Genomic DNA, 23,317 nt, shown 5'->3' with positions numbered 1-23,317 from the left:
AATCGAGACTGTGTCCTAAAAAGCGAGATGTCAAAATGCTTAATTGCTACTTAAAGGCTGAATCCCCATCTAAAATTCATCGTTCTTTAATTTGCTACTTCCGGTTGTGTACTTACGTATGACTGTACTTTGATTTTTTTTTTAATGAAGTTGCAAACTACGGTATAAAAATATGAAAATCCCTTACATTGGAATTATACAAACTTTATACCTTGTAACCGAAATTTTCGAAGGAGGTAAGTTTTAAATTGACCTTTCTTTGATTTGATAGTTTTAAAATATAAAATTGTTCTGAATTGATTTTTTTTCTTAAGAATCCCTGGTGGTAACAGAAAAGTGGTTTCATATTATTTTTGTCAAGACATTTCTCCTTTTCAAGAATTTAAAATTCACTGAGTTGGGAATTTTATTTTAGACTTTCAGCTTACTTTTCTTGAAATATGTACCAGGGTATTTCTTATATTTTTTTTATTCCAGGTCGACCTTAATTATCTTTTTTTTATTATTATTATTTCTAACACTCAAGTAAGTGGCGTAAATTTTCTGAGAATCTGGGACAAATAAAATATATTTATGCTTTCCATTTACATGTACATTATTTTAGATAAACGTGAAAAATAATAAGTACTAGTTACATACAAGTTTAAAAATATATGACCAGCTCTCACAACTATTTGTTTTACAGCAGAATTTCATAATTGCAAAACACTAGTACTTGAAAATGGAAGTGCTAGGTTACGAATTAAGGGTCGTATTGTTAGATTTCGCTGTAAGAGAGGATTCCAGCTTTACGGGGCGAAAGTGGCTGTCTGTAGAAATGAAGAATGGAGTTTCCCCGCGCCTGTCTGCGTTGGTATGTTTTCGATAATGAATGAATTTTTACCTCTTCAATTACGTTTTTCACTATAAATGCACAATTTTATTTCATCTTGATCTATTGTAGCGGAAGGTGAAAAATGCCCAAATTTAAAGAAAACTAAAGATATGATGATAACCTCAAAGCTAAAGAACGGACTTTTGATGTATTCCTGCAAGCCTGGCTTAACGTTAACTGGAAATAGTACTTTGTATTGTGATGGGTCTAAGTGGAGAGGTGAAATACCACAATGCATATGTAAGTCATTTATATTTATATTACATTCAGAAATGGAAATTTTATCAAAATATTCAATTAGGTTTGCTTTTTTCACGTATAAATTGTTATACATGCAGACCCATAGCAACAGTTTTTAAAAATCGGATCAAAAGAATAGACGAGCTGTCAAAACTCGAAAATCCTATTTCGTGGCGGATGAGGGGGGAAGGGGGGGGGTGATCTTTCTCGTCTCCTTGGTATATATACAATGTATTTATTATGCTTCCTGTCAGTTTTTCTCTATATAATCAATACCCAACATTTTTTGCAAAGTGTTCTAAGGACTTATATAACGTAAGCATACTAGTTATATTTAGAGTACTCAAATTCTGCAGATTCAGATAGACAGGGCGGGGCTTAAAGTGAGAGCAACAGTTCGAGCCTGGCCCCGCCCTATACTGTGGAATCACAAATTTTCGTAGGGGTTTAATTTTCGTTGTTTTCGAGGCGTGAATAGACCCACGAATTCATGCTCACCAGGAAATGTAAAATGTGACATACATTACTACTCAATAATTCTACATCCACGAAATATAATCCCCACGAACCAGGAGTTTTTCCTTAAACCACGAAAATTTGACACCATGAAAATATGTGATTTTACAGTATCTCCGATAAAGTAGAAAAAGAGAATTCTAAATGACTTGTAACACGACCCCTACATGACGTTTGTGTTTTTAAATGCTCTCTCGATAAATATAAATCAGGTAACGGTATTTCACTGTTCAGCCATTCCGATACTAAATGGTGGAATATGTTACAGTTACTGAAAAATTACTTGGGGCATCACGAGATATTATGATGGGCGGTGAAGAGTTTGCGCTATTAGCAGATTTATTTTTGTTTTCATATGAAGCAGAATTTGTGCAAAATCTTATGCGTGAAAAGAAGAAAAGACTTGCTGTGGCCTTCAACTCATCTTCGCTAGCCAAGGGTTTCTGATACGCTACTCTCCTCATAAACCCTTGGCATACGGTGTTCATAAAAATCGGGGTTTTTTTCCAGAGTTCTCATTGGATTTCAGTACACACCTGTCGACCAATCATCAATTGTTTTTTGTAAATGACGATACTTCTTGACTCTTTAACATCGGAACTGAAAAACGCAAGTAAATAACGATCCGTAAGATAACATGCAATTCTATGAATAGCTATGGTGTCATCCAATATCTTCTAAATACCGGGGTATGTGATTAAGAATCTATATTGGAGCTTCCGATTTGTACTATAAGTAATAAATAAATATTACTCAATTATTTATAAAGAGAAAAATGACACAAAACTCAATATAGAATTTATATTTATTTATTGTGGCGAGTATTGGCCGTGGCACAGTATAAAATTGTGGGACGCCATTTCAATTGGGCGAACCCACCAAATTCAAACATCAACAATGTGTGTTTCTTTTTTCTAACCGTCCCGGGTTAACCGCGGAGGGTCAGCACACATACAAATTGTTCAAATCAAATCAATCAATCAATCAATCATTCAATCAATCAATAAGTCATATCTCAAATTCCAAATATCAAGCACATCAACTTATTTTATCAAATCTTGTATATCATATATCATTAATATCTCAAACTTCATAGATCAAACATCTCAAACTTCAAATATCAACATTTTTCATATTTCAAACCTGTACGATGTAGTACAGTTCTAAAGTATATATTACTGTCACCAAGAGTAAGCTTATTAGCTTAGTTTACCCTAGCATTAGCATTTCAACAAGGTGACAGTTTATTACAAGTTTCACACAAACATTCAGTTATCAGTTGACTTGGTGTGCGCAGACGCCACATGGCTGCAAGTTGGCACAGCTTGCAGTCACCCCACACATTGGGGGGAAGCAAAGCAAGTCAACTGGACCACGACCAATACTGCCAAGACCCCCCTTCCCAACTAGATCCTTGCATACATCTTGATTCCTAGATGTGCATATCCTTCAGCAGACTTAGACTAAAGTATTTTGAATTTCCCTCAATTTAGAAAAGGTTTTACAACACATAAGGCAATCAATTTTTTACCAAATGTGATGTATCTCGCCTAGTTCCTCAATGCCTAATAAAGCTTTGTCTTGTAGAAACTTACCTGTCTATTAATTCCTTCTAAACATTAATGTCTGAGCAACTTTGCAATGCTCTTTACCACCATAATTTTTTGTTTCTCCATTATTCAAGGCAAGTTAGATGCAAATGGTTGTAGTTAATCAAAATTAAAGATCTGGGTTTTTTTAAAACCAAATAGGGGGAGTTTCACTCAAGAGAACTACCTATATCATAATTCCTGTTTAAAAATTGCTAGGAAAGCCATGTCCTGCTGTTTGAAAAACCCAAATTTTATATCTCCGAAGACGACTCATTCACTCTCTAATTAGCCAACTGAAGCAGAGCAATTTGAAATTCTTAATCATATTCAATTACAAGAAGGTACAACACTATTTAGTGATGGTTACAAATGCCTGTAAAAGACAATACTAACATTTTGGAAGCATACTGGTCTTGTTTAATGATATTCCTACAAAAGATACATTAGCTGAAACATGTAACAAATTTACTAGTATTCCAATTTGTATATCATACTTACCAGTTAAGCTGCCAGGAAGATATTTGGCACCTTATAGATACCATTTTTAAACTAGGATTTTTTGGCTGCAATTTCATTACCCATGCTTGCAATACTTGTGTACTTGACTAATCTTATTTATGTGCTAATTGACTAAGTCCCTTCCCTCTTACATAGATTCTTTCAATAAATATACTGACACGCAAGAGAAACGCAACAATCAGTAATCTACAAATAGTTGAATTTTTTATCTAATGATTTTCAAAAATGAAAACATTAAGGCTAAACTCAATTTTCAGACCATCAGAGATTTGATAAAAATGTTAAATGTTTATCTTTTAACTTAACTGAGTAACATATGACTGTTAAAACACCCCCTCCTTTTCATTTAATTACAACGTTCAAGACTGCCCTAAACAACAATTGCAGCTTAATTTCTATGATACAATAGGTTAATCAATATCGAGATCTGAGCGAAGGAATTATTCTTTGCCATTTTTAAATGCCTGTTTTTCAGATGATTAGGTCGAATTTTCTCTAACTTAGCGCATTGTAGTAACCCTTGGACTTCCGGTCCAAGGACTATCATTTTTGCATATGATACATAAGACCCCGTTGAGGCGTAATGCAGTTTATTTTTGCATCATCAACTCTCCATCACCTTAACGTTGAAATTTTCCAGTTAGAGCAATGGAAATGCGTACTTAAGCCATTTTTGAGAAGCCTTAGCATCGTTACGGGAAACGAAACGAGATTTTATTTTAAATATTGCTGCATTACTTAAGATTAACAGTACAAACCCTTAAAACTCCATAATATTGCCAAATGTTTTGTTAAACATGCAATTTTTGATTTTTGTTAAGCAGACTCAAACTTGACTTCCGGTTATTGTACGAAAATCGTTCAACCGTTATATTACCGATATTTACCAATATGAAGATATCCATAATCTTAAGATACAAAATTCTCTACATTACATAATTATTTCCCCCTAAAGTAGGGTGTTGCGTTTCTTTTGCGTGTCAGTATATTATTAATGCCTGTGATACATGTATGTGCATCTGAGCTCTACCGCTCTATATGACAACATTCTTCCACTGTGTAGCCCAAAATGCAAAGCAAAGTCTAAAATTCTTAAAGGTATTGATGCTTGATTATGAATTACATCAAATGGAAATATTTTATTTTATTTATTTATTTATAATATGCAATGAGCCTGAATACACGTATCACATGTACTGCTATCAATATGTGCTTGATCCTTCTTAATAGTATTTTGATTAAAAAACATACACCAAGTGAAATTCGTTTTAAATGCAAGCCCAAGGGACAATGCACAGTCTTAAGTTTTAAAGTCCACATAATAAGAACAGAGTTACAAAATAAAAGCACCCTGTGAGGAACTTTAATAGCCCAAACATCTTAAAAATGAAGTAAAATGCACATTCAAGGTTAAGCAATCTGTATAAAAATCCAAAAACATATAAACTTTCTGTGAGAACTCTTTTGAAAATTAATTGATACATTGTTAGGGATTTAAGGAACCTGCTTAATTGTGTCACTTCTTGTGTGTAAATATAACCAAATAGTTTAAATAAGTTTATTTGCAACATATATTCTGTTGCATATATTATAAGTTAACTTGGATTCTAGAAGTAATTGTAATTTAACTTGGTATTTCTAACACTAATATCTTAAGTAACCTAAACTGATCTGGAAGGTCATGTCTACCTACATCTCAAATATCCAATATCTCTACTGAAAGCTTTTCCTAATCCCAAAGTTTAAGAAAATGAGATTTGACTATTCCTTTTTTCCTTTAATTATTAAAAACCAAAATATATTCATTTATAAATGATTACAAAACATTCTTAACATTTCTTGGATTACATATTGCAATTTCCAACCTTTCATTTCCACTTTATTGGATCAAAACAAAACTATCCTAGTAATTCCAGTCTTAGGCAATGGATGGTTTATGGTTATATATAAGTAATTTGTATTTTCCTTTTCATTCAAGAATTAATAAGAATTGATACATTATGTTGTTTAACAATGAAGATGCCCCCACCCCCTTTCTCATTTTCACCTTTGTATTACTATATTTCAATGATCATTTTGTTTCCAATTGAATAACTAAAAAATACTATCAATGACCAGAAAGCTCCAACAAAAACAGACTTGAGAAAGGCATTTTCCAGAGGATCATTGCTCCCCGACCCCAAATTTAGATCTCTTTTCTTCTTGAAGTCAACTATAATGAGTAGGATGCCCAATTTCAGTGTAAATCTATAAAATTTATGATATGCAATTGATCCTATCGCTTGCCTTATACATATCATGGGGCTTTCACAACATTAGATAGTAATATTTCATGAATACCAAGAACTAAACTCTTGGAAAATTAGGTGCATTTAAATAACTATCACAAAACTACTCTGGAAAAAGATATGTACTTCATTCTCCTTTTTATTTACATTCATAACAAACTTGAGATATATACTATGTCAGCCTGAAAAATGTAGGCATTAATGCCTAATAGTTTTGAGCCATGTTGAAATGCCTAACAGTTCTGAGTCAGGCTGTAAGTAATGCCTAATAATTCTGAGCCATGTTGTAAGTAATGCCTAATAATAGTTCTGAGCCAGGTTGAGCCATGTTGTACGTCATGCCTAGTAGTTTTCAGCCATATTATCATAATGCCCCATGGGGATCCGGGTTAGAATAGGTCCTCAGTACCCCCTTGCTTGTCGTAAAAGGCGACTAAATGGGGCAGTCCTTCGGATGAGACAGTATAAACCGAGGCCCCGTGTCGCAGCAGGTGTGGCACGATAAAGATCCCTCCCTGCTCAATGGCCATGAGTGCCGAGCATAGGCCTAAATTTGCAGCCCTTCACCGGCAATGGTGATATCAGTGAAATCAATCATAATGCCTAATTTTTTTTTTATAGCCATATTTTAGATAATGCATTAAGCCAATTAGTTCTTAGCCATGCTTTATGTAATGCCTAATATTCCTTGGATTTAAAAGACTCACCAAATTCTATTCCTACAATCAAACAAAACGTTGCAACTGTTTACATTACATACCTGAATATCTATAAAAGAAAAATTGAATATAATCTCACAAACAGAAATTTAATGAAAATGTGCAATGGGTCTGAAACATTCTTCTTATGTTACATATGAAAAAATTAAGCTGCTGTATTATCTGCACCTAACATTACAAGAGCATATCAAAACAATCTATTGGGTTATTTTGACCGTAGTTTTAAACAATTTTCAGGCAACTGCAAGTCCTATTTTGAGAGATATCAATGTAAAATTTTATGATTTGACTGTAGACCTGCAGCTATTTTTGGGAGATTATTTTATTGCAACCTAATTTTTGATTTACTGGTTGTTATATTTAATTTCATTTTGTTTGCCGCTTGATTTCTGGTACTTAGTTTTTTTCCAGTTAGCCCCCCCCCCCTCTTCTCTTTTAAAATTCTTTTTCAAAGTCATTTTTTTTTCTCCCTCTAATCTTGAAAGTTAACATTTCTTAAACAAATAGTTATAGAAGCAACATCAAAAGCTATGCTGGCAGACATTGCTTATAATTTGGTGTCAATCTACAGTGGAAAAGACAATTCAAGTATACATGTATACACACTCAACTAATTAATGCAATACAAAGGTGATTGATGTACCTGATATACTGGACTGTTAATCTGTGATTATACTTATTTCAATGTCTGGTTTTCCAAACGATTTGAAGATAATTTTCAATGCCTTTCTTTGACTTGTAGTCTTGTATTTGGGTCCATGTCCACGAGAAGTTCCGACCGAGTTTCCTTATTGTTGTTCACATGCATAGGGCCTATTCTATTTTGCTTTTGCCGGGTTTCGAAGCAGTATGAAACAAAAAGAGAGTTATTAATGTTAATAACCAACATTACATCAGTGTAAAACAATACAAAGGTATAAGTAAACGATTTTTTAGTATAACCGCGTGCGCGTCGTCTGCTTTGTAAAGTGTTTGAATCCAATCTCATCCGTCATAATTAATGCACATCAATAGTAATAATAGCGTTAAAATGGTTGAGAACAATGTATAAATGAAAAATCATACAAATTTTAAAGTTACAAAACAAAATTTCATGTATTTTATTGCAAGCAATTGTTATGCGTCTTTACCTTCGAAAGGTTCAGGAGAAAGGAATGTGAAGATCAAACCCGACCTTTTATATACTACACTTGATGTGTCAACCGAACCCGATCCCTTAAAAGCCAACGTTCAAATAACAAATACTTGGGACCTATAAACTAGTTTATAGGTCCCTTCAAATATACTTTTCTCGTAAAATAAAGGCATCTATTTTGTATTCACAAATAGATGCTATTAATTGCTTCTAAAATATTCTTGAAAAAACTTTGATTTATTTTTTTTAAACATGCGTCTTTATTTCTGTCGATGACGCAATCTGTGCGTACCTGATAGATTCAAGATCACGTGACGAAAATAATCCCGTCTTTTGACTTCACCGTATGCCAAGGGTTTATGAGAAGAGTAGCGTATCAGAAACCCTTGGCTAGCGAAGATGCCTTCAACTCGACATTTAGATATATTGACGACGTATTGTCAATTAACAATAGTAATTTCCATTCCTGGTGAGCTTGAGATAAATGATTCTACAGAGTCCAACACATCTGTTCCATACTTGGGTATTTTACTTGAAAGGGACACTAATGGTAATCTAACAAACAAGTTCTATGATAAAAGTGATGACTTTAACTTTTCTATCGTAAACTTCCCTTACCTATGCAGCAATATACCTTCATCACCTGCATACGAAGTTTGCATATCTCAGTTGATTCGATACGCTAGAGCATGCTCTACGTATGAACAATTTCTTAAACGAGGTAAATTATTTACAAACAAGTTGATGAAACAAGACTATCAGCAGTCTCGTTTAAAGTCATCATTTCGTAAGTTCTATGGTCGAATGATGAAACAAGACTATCAGCAGTCTCGTTTCAAGTCATCATTTCGTTAGTTCTATGGTCTACCTCGTCAGCAAATACATGTTATCATTGAGTCAATTGTGGGTTGAAGTTTTCCATACTAAATGATAGTCCATTATTTATACACTGAATTGACGAAGGATTTATTTTTCCGAATATGACCAGGAGCACACTGCGGGTGTGACCGTTTGCCAGGGGATGCTCACTCCTCCTTGGCACCTGATCCCACCTCTGATTTTTTGGAGGTCCATGTTTGCTCTGCTCCTATTTTGTATTGTTTTATTGACTTTGATTTTGAATATTGTTTGTTATCTCAATATCCTTCAATAAGGAACTTGTATTATGTTAATCATCGGCCACATGACCTTTAGTTTTAGTTCAACCCAAATTGACAATATTTTTTTCCTTTTCACTTGCATTAAGCTAAGAGACAAGATGGGTATTAATTTAGCAAGAATTCCCACATTGAGGATCCATTCGAAATTTTTCAGTGGCTGTGAACAAAGTCGAGAAGCAAGACAACTTTTGTGTGTGTGCTTTTTAATATTCTCAAATTTTCAGTGCACAGGACTTTGTGTTTATACGGATTTACTGCCCCAAAACCCATTGATTTCAATTTGCAGGAACACTTAGATATAAGTAATTTTTAACTTGGATTAACTGGATTTGAAATCGTCATTTAACGAAACTCCCTGAGCAAGTACGCGTTTTGTTACAGTTTTATCAAAAATTAAAATGATAGCAAGCTAAGAAGATATTAAATACCACTGTATTGATTTCAACGAGGGAATTTGAACGATCATGCTTCGCACGTAATTTGACGACGAAGGGGGGGGGGGCTCCCTCTACTTCTTTCGAACTTCTGAATATTTACTGTCATTTTAATTATAACCGAGTAACTGAAATGAAAGCAAGCGAAGCTGATACAATTAAACCACCTCCACCCAACAAGAGATTTTTGCTATATACCTAGACATTTTACTGCCACCCCCTCCTCCCCTCGTCCCGGTATTTTTTCAAAAAAAAATATTGTATATATAAAATAGATTTATGTGTACAGATCTGTAGCATTTTTTTTCAATTCAAAGTAACATGCTCTAGCTGTTGGATTTAAAGTTTGATTTGCTACAATCTGATGAAAAAGCTGTTAGGTATTATTTTTTCTGTCTGATCACGGTCAATTAATTGTGCATATAAGCAGATTGAATTTCAAAGTCAGTTTGCATGAAAAATGAATAAAACAATGTTTGAAACATATTTTACTATGGTTGTTTTAATTTTTGATAAAACTGTAACAAAACGGGTACTTGCCCTGGGAGTTTCGTTGAACGACGATTTCAAATCCAGATAATCTAAGTTAAAAAATTACTTATATCTTAGTGTTCCTGCAAATTGAAATCAATGGGTTTTGGGGCAGTAAATCCGTATAAACACAAAGTCCTGTGCACTGAAAGTTTTGAGAAAACATTAAAAAGCACACAAACATACACAAAGTCGTCTTGCTTCTCGACTTTGTTCACAGCCACTGAAAAATTTCGAATGGTTCCTCAATGTGGGAATTCTTGCTAAATTAATATCCGTCTTGTCACTTAGCAGATTGCAAGTGAAATGGAAAAAAATAATTGATATTTGGGTAGAATTAAAACTAAAGGTCATGTGGCCGATGATTGACATGATACAATTTCCTTATTTAACAATTAGTTTTGGTATGACGTGACATTCTGATGGGCGTGACCACCGATCAGAATATCCCATGATTCCCGAAATAATTGTTTAATAACTGTAACATAGTTACATATGTAACAGAAATTACTAAGGATAATTGCAACAATTGTAAAAGGGACTTATGACACTAAATGGCTTCCATAGAAATAAAATTTTGCAGCATGTGAATAAGAAGTATTAAACCACTAATATTAGGTCAAAGCCATCAAAAATATTCCAAAAAAAAACTTGTTTGAGGACTCACTGTCTAGTTAGGAGACTATGCCAGGGCATCAACAATATTGGGAAATATGGGATAATTTGCATAACGGGAGAAGCCCGTTATGCTAAAATTATCCTATGTTTCCCACTATTGTTGATGTGAAACAATCTTAAAATAAATCAAAATACCGTCTAAATTAGTAGATTTGAAATGCACGAGGCATTCCATGTTATTTTCCATTGCCCCATGACGTCAAATTGTACTTTAGTCTATTAAAAAATATAGTCCCATAAAAACACGAAACAAATTTAATAATTGTTTAGTTGTAATCTTGTTAACGTAAATTGCATGTGACCACGATTTAGGTTGTCGGAAGCACAAACACGTGTATAGGTCCTAGCCCACTTCTCAACCGCCATATTGAATGCAATGTTGAGGTTGATGAAACGGCCGGGAGTTGGCCAGGAAATCCGATTTGTGTTGATGTTAAAAACGCAGAGGTAGTTGAGTTGCTTACAAATGTTAAAACAGCAGAGGAAGTTGAGGTGCTTACAAATGTTAAAACAGCAGAGGAAGTTGAGGTGCTTACAAATGTTAAAACAGCAGAGGAAGTGAGGAAGTTGAGGTGCCTACAAATGTTCAAACAGCAGAGGAAGTTGAGGTGCTTACAAATGTTAAAACAGCAGAGGATCCGGAAGTTGAGGTGCTTACAAATGTTAAAACAGCAGAGGACGTTGAGGTGCTTACAAATGTTAAAACAGCAGAGGAAGTTGAGTTGCTTAAGAAGTCGGATGGTAATGATTGAGGGACGATATCTGTATCAGATGATGAAGTGTGGCTATACCGATTTCTCCACGTGCTCCAGATAGATTGTTTACGGAAGTGAAGTTCTCGGCCTCGCTGACAGTGGACAGCGTTGCGCTAGCGACTTGCTTTTGATCCGAAGATAATTCATTTCTTATTTTGTTTATAAAAAGATATATCATATCTAATTACTTAGTTTACAATTAAACAAAACATCTAATTTTTTTTCAGTGTATTTATACGCCACTCAAATTCATGCAGGATGACATTTGACATTTCAGTAGTATTTCAATAGAGAAATATACATACCAAGGGCATTACCAAGAAATTAACAAGATAACTTTTGTAGTGTTAATCATAGAGAAAACAATTTTAAATTGAAATATAACAAAAACAATATTTCGCATAGCAAATAATTCACAGATAGATGTACAAATTAAAACAAGTCCATGTTATTCATATGTATCAACAGACGACAAGTTTCCAGTATGAAAGCTTCAATAATTACATATAAAACTGCTTTAAGCCTCTAAAAAAGGTATAAACATGTTGAAATAATCATCTTACAGAATAATTAAGATTTTATAAATTAATACGTACTCTGTGATAGGTTTAAAAAGTAATGCCACTCCAACTTTTTATTTTATAGATCTCTGAGTCAATCTTTTTAAACAATGATTTAGGCATTGAAAGGCCAACATTATCTCTCAATTATCTTATATTATTTTTTGTATTTTTTCAAATAAAATTTTTAAAAAAATATTGACATCCAAAATTAGATACTTTCTTGTAAAAATTTTGCTGTAAATGAATGCATCACATAATTAACTAAGAAAATATGTAAATTAAAGCATATAGATATTAAAAATTTTTAGAGAAAAAAATATTATGAAAATAAAACACACAATTTGTGAAAAAAAAATTTAAACTTGGGGTTAAAATATTTTTAAAACCATTCCCAACTTGGGAGAACATGTTTGTTAATCACATTTATATATGAAATTGAAACGAAATAGAAAAATTTTAGAGAAATTATTTTTTTTATTTTGGCCAACCCCGATTGAAATTAAACCGATCACAACCAAATTTGTAAAATTATTGGAAAGGAATAACATTTCCCCAAGAACACTATAATAATTCCGATTAGGTTAATAAGGGTTAAAACATTATTGAACTTGACTATCAAATAGATTCCTTCATTATTAATACATGAAAGAGACAATATATTAGTATTTTATTCATTTCATGTTAATTTTGATCGGGATCAGTTTAATTGTGATCGGGTTGGGTCCAAATATTAAACGAAATTCATTTCTCTAAAATTTCTCAATTTCATTTCAACGAAGGATATGGAGATAACGAACAGTATTCAATATCAAAGTCCATAAAACAATACAAAATAGGAGCAGAGCAAACACAGACCTCCGAAACATCAGAGGTGGGATCAGTTGCCATGGAGGAGTGAGCATTCCCTGCTGACCGGTCACACCCGCCGTGTGCTCCTTGTCATGATGGGAAAATAAAGAGAAAATCCGTTGTCAATTCAGTGTATGAATAATGGACTAGCAATTAGTATGAAAACGTCAGTCAGCATTTGACTCAATGATAAATTGTATTTGCTGACACGGTTATTGTAACGACCATAGAACTTACAAAATAATGACTTTAAGCGAGACTGCTGATATTCTTGTTTCATCAATTTGCTTGTCAATAATTTACCTCGTTTTAGAAATTGTTCATACGTAGAACATGCTCTTGCGTATCGCATCAACTGAGATATATACACTCCGTATGCAGGTGATGAAGGTATATTACTGCATAAGTAAGGGAAGTTTACGATAGAAAAATCATTACATCTTTCATATAAATTGGTTGTTAGATTACCATTAACGTCTTTTTTCAAGTAAAATATCCAAGTATGAAAAAGATATGTCAGACTCTGTGGTATCTTTTATCTCAAGCTCACCAGGATATATCATATCGACGTTGTCCTGAATGGAAATTACCATTGTTAATTGACAATACGTCGTCGACATATCTAAATGTCGAATTGAAGGCCTCAGCAAGTGACAGGATTTTGCACAAATTCTGCTTCATATGGAGCACTACTAATACTATTATTATATCCCACGCAACAAGTTGCAGGAGGTATAATGTTTTTGACCCGTCCATGAGTCAGACAGTCAGTCCTTCAGTCATATTTTTTTGTCAGCGGAACTCCTCATAAACCGCTTAACATAATACTTGATATCGCGATTACTTAACTGAACGGAATTCTTTTGCGATGGAGGTAGGAAATGTCTGTTGGCTGGGGACAAATGTGCGATTGAATACAATGCAAGATCGATCATTGTAGAATTTATAAGGACAAATAAGTAAAAAGTCCTGGTGGAATACCTTGCTAGCCAATCGCTGAACCAGCCTAATTACTTTTTGAGAGGAGATTACCCTAAAATGTTACATTTTTAACGATATCTTTAACCAAGAGGGCTCTTCTCGTTAAATTTTCATTGAAAATCGTCACATTTTCAAGCTGATTCCTTTATTTTTTCCGGGAATTTTGGCACTTTTCAACTTAGATTTTTGGCCATATCTTAAATATATAGATGAACAGTTTGTAAGCGCAACTCCTCATAAACTGCTGCACAAAATTAAGTCAAACTTTGCAGATATTCAGGACACAATATGTAGATGTTCATATTACCAGGAAATTCCTATTCGTTTATTTTTTCCGGACATTTCGGCATTTTCAACTCAGATCTTTGGCTATGTCTTAAATATAGTGATGAACAGATTGTCAGCGCAAGTCCTCATAAACTGCTGCACAGAATTTAATCAAACTTTGCAGATATTTAGGACACAATGTGTAAAGTGCGTATTATCAGGAAATTCCGATTCCTTTATTTTTTTCGAGATATTCGGCACTTTTCAACTTAGATTTTTGGCAATACCTTGAATAAAGAGATGAAAAGTTTGGCATCGTAACTCCTTTTTCACCGCTGCACAGAATTTAATCAAACTTTGCAGATATTTAGTACACAGTGTGTAGATAGAGGATATATATATTGTGTGATTTAATATTGGCTTCATCCAACGAGTTGAAATGGTGTATATATTCGGGAGGCTTGCCGAGCGAATAAACACCATTTCAACGAGTTGGATAAAGCCAATATCAAATCACACAATTATAGATGTTCTATTTATCTCAAACGACTTTCATTTTAACAAAATTTTGAGACTTCCCTTGCGAAACTACATGAATGATCGCTAATTCAAATTGATGACGTGTAACTTGATGACGAAGAACCGTTGATGTTGGCATGCCTTGAAAAAAAAAGATCGTGTTCAAAATTTAGAGATTTTGCGATCTGCGTCTTTGAAAACATTATGTGACATATTGATGGGGATTTACACCAAGCGAACTTCTATCTGAAAGTTGTAAGGCCCAAGGAATCATGAAAAGTATCTCTTTGTACTGTGGCAGTACAAAGTGTGTTAAGCAAAGGTTCTTGTATATTCATTGTTGATCCATGGTAAGTAACATCTAAATTTCTAGGTAAGCTTACTTAGTATAATATAAGAAAGCATTGTTGAATATGATAAATGAATCGTATCACAACAACCTAACTGCTAGGCGTTACTTTCTCCGAAAAAGATAAAAAGGTTGGGGAGTGGGGGTACATCCGTCATCATGTAGCCAATACAGGTACCTTGATAAAATAAGACACTTCTTCGAGTCTTTTTCTTGCTTTTAACATTATTGCTCTTTAAGTGTATCATTCATTTTATAAAGGCAAGAAGTTTCAATAAAATAAAATCTTGAACCGAGGGCACGTGTCAAAACCGGAAGTGCTATTTTTAAAGCACCTAATCGTGGTTAAAGCATAAGTTTATCTAACGGGCTGTGTCCCCAACTCGTATGAGATAAATGTGCATATTACAATGAAATTCCGATTCCTTTATCCGAATTCCTTTATTTTTTTTGGCCATGTCTTGAATAGATAGTTTTCGATTGACCAAGAGTTACTTCCCGTTGGTCGCCATACTGGAGGTCTTTTCAATTTAAAATTTTTATATTTGCTATTCATGAAATCTTATTTTTCTGAATATATAAATTTTTGATATGAAAAATTATTTGATATAGATTTTCCACCAAATATTTCTGCTTTAGTTTCTTAAACTTGGTAACTCCTATGGCATAAACCGCTGCACAGAATTTTGTCAAGCTTTGCAAACATTTAGGACACAATATTTTGATATGAATCAGGAAATTCCCTTTCCTTTATTTTTTGGGACTATCGGCACTTTGAGCTTTGGGGGAGCGTGTTGTATGTGAGCTTGCTCACTTTTTCTTTCAAATAGATTTAAATCAATCGACTTTGTAGATGTGGAACCAAGGAAATTTTGTGATTTTGAGACAGCGGACTTGTGTGATTGGAAACAAGATGGATCAGACACTTCCTATTATGACTGGTCACGAACTACAGCTGCCCAGATAAAAAACTCTACTGGGACTGGACCCAGCTCAGATCACACTTACCCAGACAAAGACACAGGTCTGATATGAAAATTTGAACCAGACCAAAAACACAGGTCTGACAGTTTTCCAAAATTGTGAAATGTGTGGACCTAGGGTCAAAGGTTCCTTTGGGGTGGGGGCACTACTGATTTTTGCTGAATATTACCGATTAATTGCAATGCATTCTTTATTTCCCTACTCTGCCTATGGGTATTAAGTAATCACACTAAACATGCTAAGTGTATAGTTATGATGAGCAATGGTGCCTCTTTCAAAATTGTGAATGTAATGACCTCTGATTTAAAACGTGTACCAAATTCAATTGTTGGAAAGTTATTGCATGATGCTCAGGTGACCTATAATGCCCATGGATCTCTTGTTTATTTAAACAGAGGCATAGCTAGATGTCATTCTTTTATGTGTGCATTCTATAAAATGTTGACCCCCGTTAAAAATTGACCTTTTTTTTGCCATATCCCAACTTTTTTGATACATATATATTATTATAACAGTAACTTGATCCGAAGTGTCGTATCACGTCGAGTTGACAAGCGCGGATCATCAGATCTAACGAGACGCGAAGCCTCGAGTTTGATATAATGATAAATTTATTATATACCCCCTCATAACTAGCAAGATATAGCAAAAGAAAACTTTAGAGATCAATTGCATAACATTTATCCATAAAACAAAGCATAATTACAAAGGACTTTTTAATGCGCAAGAAAAATAACGTCATATTTCTGCGTACTACGTCATCAGTATCAGAGAGTGGTGATATGGAATCAGAAAAAACATGTTGGTGATCCGGAAAATCGGATCACGACGTCACTTGATAGCGTAAATTCAACAGTAAAATTGGGTGAAACACATTAGGTATATAATAAAGTAGTGTAATAAATAAATCATCCCTCACATCAGTAAACCTTTTGAGCGTTTCATCATAGATATTTCTAAGGTAAAATTAAAAAAAAATTATCTCTAATAATGCGCCATTTACCCTTTCGTTGCTATGCCTGACATTTATATTTTTAATATCGCTACCATACAAATTTTGCATTTTCTAAAAAATGAAATTTCAAATGCAAAATTAATTCTGGTTATGGTTTTTAATGTTAACTCCGATTCTCTCACAAAAAGTTTGGCTTTTCAATGGAATTTTCTTTCAAGCAAATGTAAACGGTCTGCTTAATCAGTTTGTTTCAATTCAATCGTTGGTTTGTAAAATAAAACAATTATTGCTGGGTTTTTTTATCTTTAACTCCTTTACATTTTTTCAGGAAATAATCAACTAATATTTAAGCCAGTTTTAAAACTTTTTGATGTCATTACTATTTTAGGGCGCAATAAAGCTAAAACCATACCTTCTTCTTTCAAATGCAAAATTAATACTGGTTATGGTAATGTTAACTCCGATTCTCTCACAATGTTTGGCTTGGACTCAAGCAAATGTAAACGGTCTGCATAATCAGTTTGTTTCAATTCAATCGGCATTTGCGACCGTTAATGCTGATTTAACGGTTGCAAACTGAGTTTTACCGGCGATGCATAAGCGGAGCCGGTAAAACGTATGTTTGCGACCGTTAAATTAGCATTAACTGTCGCAAATACCAAAAGAGAAGATAAATATTCCCATTCTAATGCAATCTATGCATTCTGTTTATTTTTTATCACTAATTTTGTTCAATTTTGTGACATGTAATATGTCACGGAGCATTGTGTTTTTGCGTGCTCTATTATGACGACACAATGAAAGGCTTTTACTCTCGTTAATGCTCGTTTTACTGCCTACACATCAGTGCATAGCCAATCAAAACATGTTTTACAAAAAATTGCATTAGAATTCTGAATCATTGCATTAACCTTTAAAACAGCAATATTTATATTTTTATGCCCCGGATAAGAATATCCCGGGAGTATGTTGTTTTTGTCCTGTCTGTCTGGTTGTCTTTCTGTCTGCCTGTTGTCAACATTTACCTAGCCCATAACTATGGAGTGGCTGGGGCTGTGGTTTTCATATTTCACAGATGTATTTCTTGTGACACGACCTTTCCATGGGTACCACCAAATTTACCTCTGGACCTTGACCTTGGAGTTTGATCTACTTTTACAAAAAGATACCACACTTTAACCTGGGCCTTAACTTTTAAATAGTTGGAGCTAGGGCTTTAATTTCATCCTTGACATGTGTATTTATTTTAAAAAGAAAATTTCCGCTTATATAAATATTTTTGACATTTTGACCTTGACCTAACAGTTTGACCAACCCTTTCAAAGCTTTAACCTTGGTCATAACTTTTGAATAATTAGAATTGCCTTTCATATTTCATACTTGTATTCCTTGTTCAAAACAAGACCTTCCTTTGGGTACTAACACTTTTGACCTTTTGATCTTTGGAGTTTAAAATGCATTTGAAAGAATTCAACCCTCGACACAAGCTGCCACACGAGGGCATCAGTGTTTCACTAACACAACTTGTTATCTAATGTTCTGAGATCAGTATATCAGTGGTATATCATCGATTTATTCCCAATTTAGCTCAAGTGAGCATATTGGCCAACAGGTCTGTTGATTTTTACTTTTATTTTGGTCCTTTAAATTTCAAATTTAATCCTCTTTCATTCGCAAGGGGTCATTATTCTACGTGGGTCATTTTTCTTCACGTGGGGCTGCAGAATTTTAGGTGATGGCACTTTTTCTACGGGCAAAATGTCATTTTCCGACGTCAAATGATGATCCGATCATTAATCTATGGGGGTCATTATTCGTCTTTACACAGGTACCCCATTCAAGGGGTGTAAACATATTCTCCTATGAATACTCTGGATTCACTTTGGCCTTTAAAATGCAATGTGCACAATATGAATAAGGGGGTGTTCAAGAATTTAATCTAAAAAGCCCAAGTAAGCTAATCATACGGATATTTCAATAGACAAATAATTTTCTGATACACCACCAGATTTCAGACGCAGTTTAATTTGTAATTTTGATTGTAGGTCACTATCTATTCATGGAGGCTTCTAGGCCTACAATGCCGGAGAATTACACTACTCTATTGTCACCACACTATAATCCGATGGAAGCTGGTTTCTGCTTTGAATTCTGGTATCACATGCTTGGACGAGACGGAGAAGAGAGTAAATACAATGCATTTAGTTTCTCAAAATAGTTTTATATTTCCAATCTCATGCATTTTCAGAAAAAAAATTAAAAATTGAAACTCACGTTTTAGGTTAAGTTTGTGAGTTCAAAGGTGTGAGTTTACACATAAATATATGTTCATTCTGCTCATTTGCATATCGGCCAAATTGGAACTATAATGGCCACCGATTCCATAAGAGTTTATGTAGAGAACGTACAAAAAATTGCAAAATTTACATACTATTTCGGATAAAGTTCTTCTGCCGATGTTTTGTTTTTTCTTTATATCTTCAACCGGAAATAACAATAATGTTGATGCTTAAGTGAAAGTTGGGACCGCCTGTTTTATTTGAAAATAAAATTTGATGCGAGAGAACATGGTTTTTTTAAGGAAAGAGCACAGGATTAGGACCTTTCGTAAAAGGAAGGTGTCCGCCATTTTTGTTCTCGTTATATCTGAAGAACACTATATATAGGATTTGGACAACAAACATTTTTCATTGTAATCAGTCGACACCACTGCTGACGGACATATGCTATACAGCACTTGATAGTAACAAAAATGACAGATACTTCGTCAGATGCAGGAAAGTATGATACCAAAGAATCTTACAATTAAAGTTTTACAGGTCAGTGCAGTATACAAACAAACACAGATACACGTAATAAAATGTAAACAAAGACACTGCAAGGAAACCAGCAAGAACACGGGTGCCATTCCACGCCGATACCCGTGACACGAATGTGAAGAGTAAACTTGGATTGTAGAAAATAAAATCGAAAATGGCGTATGCCTACTTAAAACATTGCTGTGACGCCATTTCTTCTTTCTTGCAGTCTAAAAATATACCTGTGGCAGTCCGATATTTGTGAGCAGTCTGATATTAATCGTAATAACAGACTATCTCAGTCTGTATTAAAAAATATCGGACAGTTTTCGGCCTTAACAGACCTCACTCTGTCTGTTAGTTTTTTAATACAGAGCTATATATTCGACATTTATCCAACACTTACGAGTCGTGTTCAGCTTTAGCGACAACGCTGTAAAACGAAAATAGCCTTTGATTAGCCCTAAGACTGGTTGGTTTAGAGATGGAATAGACTATAGGATGTAGAAATATGAGTATGATGCTATTAAGGCAATTACGTTTCTTTTTCCCATCACAACGCTACGAAGAACTGAGCTGATTTGCTTATTATTATGGGAACGTCGGTAATTTTTATATAGTCCTTAAAATTCAAACTTGTGATCTAATAGAAACATATACTTAAACATAATATTCCCATCTGTCAGTTCTGTATGCCACAGTTTTGTTATATTTAATTTCAAGTATTTTTAAGCATAATTTAGAAAACAGACCAAAAGCAAATGTTTGTTTCATGAATTTTCTTTTTACGATAAAAGCTAGATCAAGACGGTTGATCTGATTGAAAAATAATTCGACATGTAATTTTTTTCTTGCATTTGTTCTCGTCCAATCAGAACAAAAAGAATCAATAAAATTTGGAATTTAATATATAGTAATTCTGAATTTGTTGGTGGATGTACAGCTATACGTCATGTAGATTTAATTTTAGTATAATCAACATGTTCAAATTAAATGAATTTCTTTAATTAATATATAGTATCTTTAGTTATATTTTTAAAATCGCAGATATCTAATATAAAGTTACATGTAACTAGTGTTAATTGTAGAGGGGACCGTTACAGATGTTCCCCAAACGCTCCCCAAGTCCTTTTTTGTGCATAATTCCTGTAAGACATTTTTTAAAGTATGAACAGTATCGAAGGAATTCATCAAAGAATTTTAAGAGTTACAATGATATCAACTATGTGTTATTTTAAAGCATTGTACGTGCATCACATGCCAAATGATCATGGCATGTTGTCTAAACCATTAACATATTCATATATGGTCAGAATCAATTAAAAAAATCTTATAATTATACATGCTACTGTTTTTCAAATATATCTGGTCATTTTGCGTATTTCGCACGCGCACGTGCATGCATCCATGTTCTTGCATTCACTTTCGACAGTACCAATGTACAAAAATCATTATACCTATACATATTCTAAATTTCATTCCGTTTTGTTGAAAACTAAGAAAATTATAGGCATTTAAAGTTTCAGGGAATCAGATTTCAGCACACGTGTATGCGTATACTTTAATGAAAATTCTTATATATCATGCTATATACATATAGATCTTCATAATGTATGACTATGTTCAAAATTTCAAAGGATTATGACACAAAAGAAACAAGAAAGATATTGAGACTTTAGTTTCAGCCAATCAGAGCGAAGCGCACGTGCTATTTTAAGCATGTCATCTTGTCTGTACTACTAATGTATTCTTTCATTGTGAGTTTCAAAAAATTCCATCAAAAAATAGAAAAGTTACGGCAATATCCATAATATCGGTCATTTGACGTGTTGCACGTGCGCTCTCATGAAAATTCTTATATATCATGTTGTAGATCTTCATAATGTACAATGTGAATAACTAATATGTTCAAAATTACAAAGGATTATGACAAAAAACAAGAAAGATATTGAGACTATAGTTTCAGCCAATCAGAGCGAAGCGCACGTGCATGCGCGTGAGATCTTGCTATTTTGAGCATGTCATATTACCGCAATATCCATTATATTGGTCATTTCACGTGTTGCACGTGCGCGCTCTTGCAAGCACGTGCGCGCAAAATGACCTTCTTTCGGCAAATCTACATATTAACATGCCTACTGACCCTAAAAAGTTTTCACTTAAGTCGGATGTGTAGTTGACAAGATCATTCGTGGACAAAATTTTCCCAGGAAGAAGAAAAATAATAATAAGAAGAGGAAACAGAGTAAAAACAATAATATGTTCCCCAACGTATACTTTTCCAGATGTAGGCTCATTGAAAGTTGGAATAAAAGATGTCAATGCCAGCTCTTCTAATTTAGACCCCGTATGGATTATGTCTGGGAACCAAGGGGATACCTGGCACAAAGGGTCTCTAGAAATCGGAACAAGGACCTCCCGCTTCCAGGTAGTACATTTCCTCCCTTATCCATGAATTTTTTTAAGTAAAAAAGATTTTTATGTTTAGATTATTATTATGTTTACATGTAAATTGCAGAAAAATAACGAGAAATGCAGTTTTATTTGCGGTATAATTTTCTGTGTAGATTTTAATTACCGGGACTCGTGGCGATGACCGTCGCGGGGACATTGCAATTGATGACGTTTCCATCACCAACTGCACATCTGGTAAACAAAACACTTATTCCTTTGTCTGCACTTTTGCATAGTTTAAGGCACATAACTAGTAATCATAAAAACGTTATATAAAGGTTCTAATAGTTCACACACAGGGGCATCTGATCTGCTCTTTTCTCTACTCTCCATATAACATACAGTCGAGGGAAGAATCGAAAGTAGCACACGAAATGTAAATAAAAAGTAGAAAAAACAACTTACTTGAAAAAGTTGCACACATCCTCATATGCACTAGCGAAAATAATGTCCCAGTACTTATCCAGGCTAAAATATTCAAAAATATAACCAATGTAAATAGCTTTTATCCAGCTATAACCCTAGCTTTCTGCACAGTTTGAAGCTCTTCACCTCAAAAAAATGATTCAGCCAAAAAAACAAAAACAAAACAAATATCCATAGAGCGTTGTCAATATTGTAAAACAAGATTCTGTGTGTTAACAGAATTGTTCAACTAAATGATACTGAGTGATGTGATTGTGAAATAATTTAATTTTGTTTGTATTCTAGTCTTTCATTGGTTGATTTCCAAAAAGGAACGCAAATTATTTCTCAATAACCTTGTTTGGTATGGGGACACACCCCCTTGACAACCAGCTGAATCATCTGTATCCATGCAATCCCCTCATTTCCAGTCCTTGGGATTCATGGAAAATTCCAGATTTTATAAATGTACCTTTAACTTCAAACAGTAGCTCGATCTTACCTCATGTAAACAAACATCATGGCTGCTAGATCTGTGTATCAGTTATTACCTCCCCTTGCTTCATAAAACTTCCGTTAATAGATGTATTATTGAGGGCAAATTTGAACTCATAAAAAGCAGCATAATTTTACACCCACAGTTGTTTAATTATTTTAAAATTAAATTATAAGGAATGACTCTAATTTTTGGCCAAATTATTCGATTATAACCTGGTTTGGGTCAGTTTACGCTTTTTTATAATAAAAAATTA

The 23,317-nt window shown here is 33.9% G+C and overlaps 1 protein-coding gene across 4 annotated transcripts; it reads left to right on the top strand.

Annotated features, from left to right (window-relative positions):
* The first annotated feature begins 113 nt into the window (after positions 1-113).
* Positions 114-22,427, top strand: LOC134279569 (MAM and LDL-receptor class A domain-containing protein 1-like). Of its 4 annotated transcripts, none has more exons than XM_062761977.1 (7): positions 114-236; positions 686-853; positions 944-1,114; positions 15,823-15,993; positions 18,954-19,094; positions 21,992-22,134; positions 22,274-22,427. In XM_062761977.1, the coding sequence occupies exons 1-7, from the start codon at positions 173-175 to the stop codon at positions 22,394-22,396; spliced, it is 981 nt and encodes a 326-aa protein (XP_062617961.1). In that variant the 5' UTR covers positions 114-172; the 3' UTR covers positions 22,397-22,427. The 4 variants fall into 4 exon arrangements, with proteins under 4 accessions (XP_062617961.1, XP_062617964.1, XP_062617963.1 ...); XM_062761978.1 differs by having other exon boundaries at positions 136-236; positions 689-853; XM_062761980.1 differs by lacking the exon at positions 15,823-15,993.
* Positions 22,428-23,317: the final 890 nt, after the last annotated feature.

Source organism: Saccostrea cucullata, unplaced genomic scaffold (genome assembly GCF_032062105.1).
Source record: "Saccostrea cucullata isolate Sc308-1 unplaced genomic scaffold, CSIRO_AGI_Scuc_v1 ctg14343, whole genome shotgun sequence".
In the NCBI taxonomy this organism is placed as follows: Eukaryota; Metazoa; Mollusca; class Bivalvia; order Ostreida; family Ostreidae; genus Saccostrea; species Saccostrea cuccullata.
The sequence above is the reverse complement of the archived record's forward strand: the minus strand, read 5'-3'. Positions and strand labels throughout refer to the sequence as shown.

Excerpts from the sequence above, each read along its gene's own strand:
- LOC134279569 (XM_062761977.1), top strand. The coding sequence starts at position 173 with ATGAAAATCCCTTACATTGGAATTATACAAACTTTATACCTTGTAACC. Across the intron at positions 854-943 it reads CCCCGCGCCTGTCTGCGTTG|CGGAAGGTGAAAAATGCCCA; the intron begins GTATGTTTTCGA and ends GATCTATTGTAG. Across the intron at positions 15,994-18,953 it reads TTACCCAGACAAAGACACAG|GTCACTATCTATTCATGGAG; the intron begins GTCTGATATGAA and ends TTTTGATTGTAG.